Source organism: Podarcis vaucheri (genome assembly GCF_965113315.1).
Source record: "Podarcis vaucheri genome assembly, chromosome: 10".
NCBI classification, from domain to species: domain Eukaryota; kingdom Metazoa; phylum Chordata; class Lepidosauria; order Squamata; family Lacertidae; genus Podarcis; species Podarcis vaucheri.
In genome coordinates, this window is record NC_138748.1 from 51,176,918 (window position 1) to 51,181,846 (window position 4,929).

The following is a 4,929-nucleotide window of genomic DNA, read 5'->3' on the forward strand; positions in this document are numbered from 1 at the left end:
ACCATAAGAGAAAAAGAGGTGGTCTTTTCCCTGGTGGCTCCACACTTTTGGAACTCTCTCACAGGAGAGTTGTGGCAAGCAGCTACATTTCAGACTTTCAGTCAGGCCTTATACTCTTGTTTTCATTTACCTTCCCTGAGCAGTATTTTGTTCTGGTCACCAGAGAAAGCTGGATTTTTATTATGCTACTGGAGTTCTGAATTTGTTTTTAACTTTTTGAGTCTGATTTATTCTTGGTTTTGGTAATAATTGATTTTTTTTATTCTTGTAGTTTTTGTTGCTTCTAAAATGCTTTGAATAGGCTTTTCCTGGAAAAGTGGCATATAAATATTTTAAAATAAATGTTATGTTTCTAGGAATATATAGATATTTAATACTATTTTGTTCTTTTAAAAATGCTGTGTTTAGGAGGGCCTACAGAGACAAGCTGAAGTTCTGGACGCATTGTGTGTTAGTGACATTGATTGTGTTCACTGTCACCTCGTTTTTTGCTGAGCAGGTAAAAGATATAATTTTATGCAAATATTAAACTTTCTTAGGATATCACTCTTGCTAAACCATATCACGAAAAGTCCCAGTAAAGGGTTTTGTAAAATATATTAAGCCAGGGTTACTGTTTTAGCCTGTTTGCACCGGCTGCTGCATGTCACATAAAATGAGTTCAGCAAAGGTTGTGGAGCAGCAATGGTGGAAAAGGTAGCAGTGAAGAGAGCAGAGAGTTGACTGGATGGCTTAAAACACTCCGTCCAACTCTGATTCAGTGAGAGACACTGAGACTACATTCATAATAACAAAAGCATTCAGTAGATGTTAGTCCAGTTGGCATTCCTTACATCTGTATAGCTGGAGTCAGTTTCTGCTGCTTCAGTTCAACTAAGATCAGGTCTTCTTTGCATAGGGGGGCATTTAAGGAACAGTGTGCATAAACAGGTGTGGGAGTTAATCTGGCTAAAAAGCTGGGTCCAGGAATAAAGATACACATCACATTCTCAATAATACCAAATATCTATTCTGGAGAGAGGGTGTATGAGGAGGACTGAATCCAGTCTTCTGTTCCTCAAATCTTCCCCTTCTCCAGATAAGTGCTGTTGCCAGCAAATTGGTGTGAGTTGCACATAAACTCCTGGATCAAGTGAGGAAATGTATACAGGAGCCACTCTTGAACATGCATGTTACTGAGGCATTTATGTGCAAACATATGCTCCCCAGTTTGCCCCCACAAGATGCATTATGTTGTGAAGTCTGTTCTGATCTCCAGAGGTGAAATAGTCCGCCATGGAAATAGCTGTGCCAGGCAGAGGTAATATCCTGGGAAGGAGGGGAACGGAAAAGAACCATATGATTGTTTTGATTTTGCCAAGTATTCATTTGCAAGCACGCACAAAAGTGTTCTTTAATTTTTCAGTTAATAGCCTTCAAACGGAAGTTCTTTCCAAGGAGAAGGATTCAAAAAGAAGTTTGCCCGGAAAGAATGAAGGTCTAGAAGACTTCTGTTGTAAATCAGTCTACCTCAACATGTAATGAGCATGTACAATGTTTCGTCTCAGAAGTGTCTTGATAGTTGTGTGCCGGGCATGAACAGAAGTGTCACCATCCATTACAGCTTTTGTGGTTCTGTGTATGACACCTATGCTACTGAACAGCCAGAGAATTGGGCCCCTAGGAGGATCGGTGAGGTTCTGGATCCAGAAGACCCAAAGCCACCAGTGCCCAACCCTATTTTGTGACATTAGCACTTGCTACTGCCAGTGCGGGGAAGCTGCTGGTAGTAGCTTTCCATGTACTTGGCTGAAGCTGGGACCAGTGTAGGCTTGGCAGACAGGCAAATATTCACCATCCTAACTATTGCCCAGCTATCAGCATAAGAGGGGATGTTTTAGGAATGTGCTCTTACAGTGTGAGGAAGGGTTGTGTTGCCAGCTCTCAGACGGTTGCAATTCACAAACATAATTTCCGGAGTGCATTATCCTTTTTTATAAAAAGGGTTACTGAAAGAAACATAGCTGCATTTGTTGCAGTAGCCTTTGCCAACTAAATAATAATGTTGGATATAGAATCTTCTGTTAGATGTGTCCATGAGCTTGCATCCCAAGGCATTTGATGTGCCATTGACCGTTCAGTCAGTTAACCTTTCCCTCTATGTTTTGAACAGTAAAGCACAGCTATAAACTTGCCTCTTGAGTACATGGAGGGCAGGATATGAACTGACTCCCACAACACTCCATTGTAACTGCCACCTACACAATTTCTCAGGCCTTGTTATGTTATATATTCCCCATGGTAGCCAGTCCATTGAACATAGGGCTTACCATGTTTGTTGTTCCTCGGGCTCCTGACCAATAGGCTACTTTGAAAGAGCAGGACGAGAGCTCCACACAGAAAGCATAAGAGAATGAGCTTCTGGGTTTTTTTTTTAGGAAAGTCCAGGTATCCCCATTAACACAAATCCCTGATTGGAATAGCAGCAGCTTGATGTGAGGATAGTCCTAACGTAGATCTTTTGAGCAGCTGTGCATCCATTTCTTCATGTGCAAAGGAACAGGATAGTAGCCTTTGTGTCTGTCCCCCCTCCCCCATTAAGGTACCCTCTTCATTTTGTAAAGTATATCTAGTTTAAATATAAGGCGGATTCATCTATAGAATGAAGGATTAGAATGGTGAAGTCCTATTTGCTATATTGTTCTGCTGCTAGACTATGAGAAAATGGTATTTAAATACATTTGATTCTTTTCTTTGTATAATGCCTTTATTGATCAAAATATAAACTGCAGCTCAATCTACTTCATTCAGTTTCTAGAAACACTAGTACGAATTGTACGCCTAATTAAAAAAATTAGGGCTATAAACAAAAGGGGCTTAGCTGCATTATGTGTACAAGCAGTGTATATTTAGCAGCAAAAGTGCCTCTCCATATAAGTTTTCAATACTTTGTATTGTTTTAACGGTATAACTAAGAGCATGATACTCAGCCATTTTTTCATATCAAGCATTCATTTTCAAAAATTCAGACATACAAATAGTCTAGTGATCTGCCCTATTATGTCAAAACAAATCTCAGACCAGGAAAAGAAAAGGGATTTTTGTCCCAAACAGATTATTTTAAAAGAAATGTCTTTAATCATGATATTAACAACTTTTCAGGATTATAATCACCTCAGTAATTATTTTATCATGAAGATGGGGGATTTTCAGTGTACATGTGCTGTAAAATATATGCTTTCTTTTAACAGATGTTTTTGATTTAAAAATGTTATATTGTGTGTGTCAAGAAAAATGATCAAGTATTTAATGCTCTGAAAAGTGGTTAAGTATTTTTAAATCAAAAAGGCACCTTATTCTTTATCAAGTGCATACACCTAATTTTTAAAGAAATAAATCTAGTTCAACTGCTTTAAAATGCTACTTGTTTTGCCTGTCTTAAAAAGCAAAGCTTCATTTCACAATAAACTTTAAAGCAGCAATTGCATTGTGGCTCTACTCACAACACTGAACTATGTTGTTATGTGTCCACTGGAGTTCTACTGTGGACAACATTGTCCACCTGCACCCTAGTTTGTGTCTACTATAGTGTGTAGTGACCTCCAAATTAGGAAGACTGTGATTAATGCTAACTAGTTTGTGTCCAAACCGAAATCAAACTTGACTTTGGTAAATACAGTTACTCTGTCAAGCAGCACATTGGTCCAATATTTTGGGTTGGCAAGTAAATAAATTCTAGTCTGGGTACAAGTTCAACTGTACATAGAGAGCTAAACTAAATGTTACACACAGATGCATGTGCTTTAAAAGAAAAAGAAAAAGTTTGAGGACAGCATCAGTGGGGGACCAGGAATGGGGAAGTAGCAAGGCTAGAGGAGAGTACAGGTATGGAAAGTACAATTTTATTATATAAACTGGAGCAATCTTCCAATGAATTTATGGTGGTCTGTCCCATTTTCTGCCCATTTTCTCCCACTTTTCACTTTGGGTTGGCTCAAGCAATTGTACTTGCAGTGTGAGTCCCTTTCACACCTGTATGCATTGACGATTTGGAAGGAGCACAGGATTCTACCCACAGATCCTGACTTGCACATTCAGCAGAAGATGTGAAAGAGTATTTATGCTCAGAATGCACAGAGGTTGGGAACAGGATTAGCAGGTGCAATCCAGTCTACATGTTTGGTAAAGAATTGGAGAAAAAGTGTGAAAAGGATCATTGTTTACCCAATGAGAGTTAAGTAGTAGGATGGATTGTACCACGGTGGTTTATAAGAAGCAGACTGCTGGAAGCTTTCTCCCTGATAGAATAGTATTTTTACTTGCAGTGAGGGGGGTTGTTTTTTCTTAAATCATAAAAAATGGCAGTCTGTAGTGCTACAAGGCGGCTCCTTTTGTTGTTGGCACGCAACTTTCTCGAAAGACAATGTTGTGCATCTCCGGGGGTGAAGTCAAACTGCTGCATTGGCAACACCAAAGGTGCAAGCCTGGACAGTGTTGGTCCCCACCCTGCACTCATCTCAGGGCCCCTCCATGCTGATCCAGTATTATGAATATGTTTTTGGCACGATAAAAGTGCATTGCTGGGTTTCTTTTGCTTAGTCCCCCCCTCCGCCCGCCCCAGTGCTACTTCCCCAATGCTACCACCTCATTGATATCTGAATGGACTAACTCACATCAAAAGTGGAACAAAGAATAAGCCAGAACATTTGAGTCCCTTCAGATGTCTTTTTAATTTCACATTCATGTTGATTGGTGCTCACGATACTTTTGGCAGTCGCATTTCGCCTTTTCAATACTGTTTGCACCTGCAACTGTTGTGGGGTGGTCACACCGCTTCATTTCCAATCAGTATCTCTGGTAGCTTCCTGCTGAAAACCCTTAATTTTTTATATATGGGCGTAGCCAGAATTTATTGGGGGGGGGGGGGAGGCTTTATGTTAGGAGGGCAGA

General features: G+C 39.9%; 1 protein-coding gene across 2 annotated transcripts in view; it reads left to right on the forward strand.

The window, feature by feature from the left end:
* GNPTAB (N-acetylglucosamine-1-phosphate transferase subunits alpha and beta) overlaps positions 1–3,461 on the forward strand; it is a 47,302-nt gene extending 43,841 nt beyond the window's left edge. For both annotated transcript variants that reach the window (XM_082240378.1, XM_082240379.1), the window contains exons 20-21: positions 409–499; positions 1,406–3,461. In XM_082240378.1, the coding sequence (XP_082096504.1) occupies positions 409–499; positions 1,406–1,483 (169 nt within the window). In that variant the 3' untranslated portion in view covers positions 1,484–3,461. The remainder of the gene's footprint in view (positions 1–408; positions 500–1,405) is intronic.
* Positions 3,462–4,929: the final 1,468 nt, after the last annotated feature.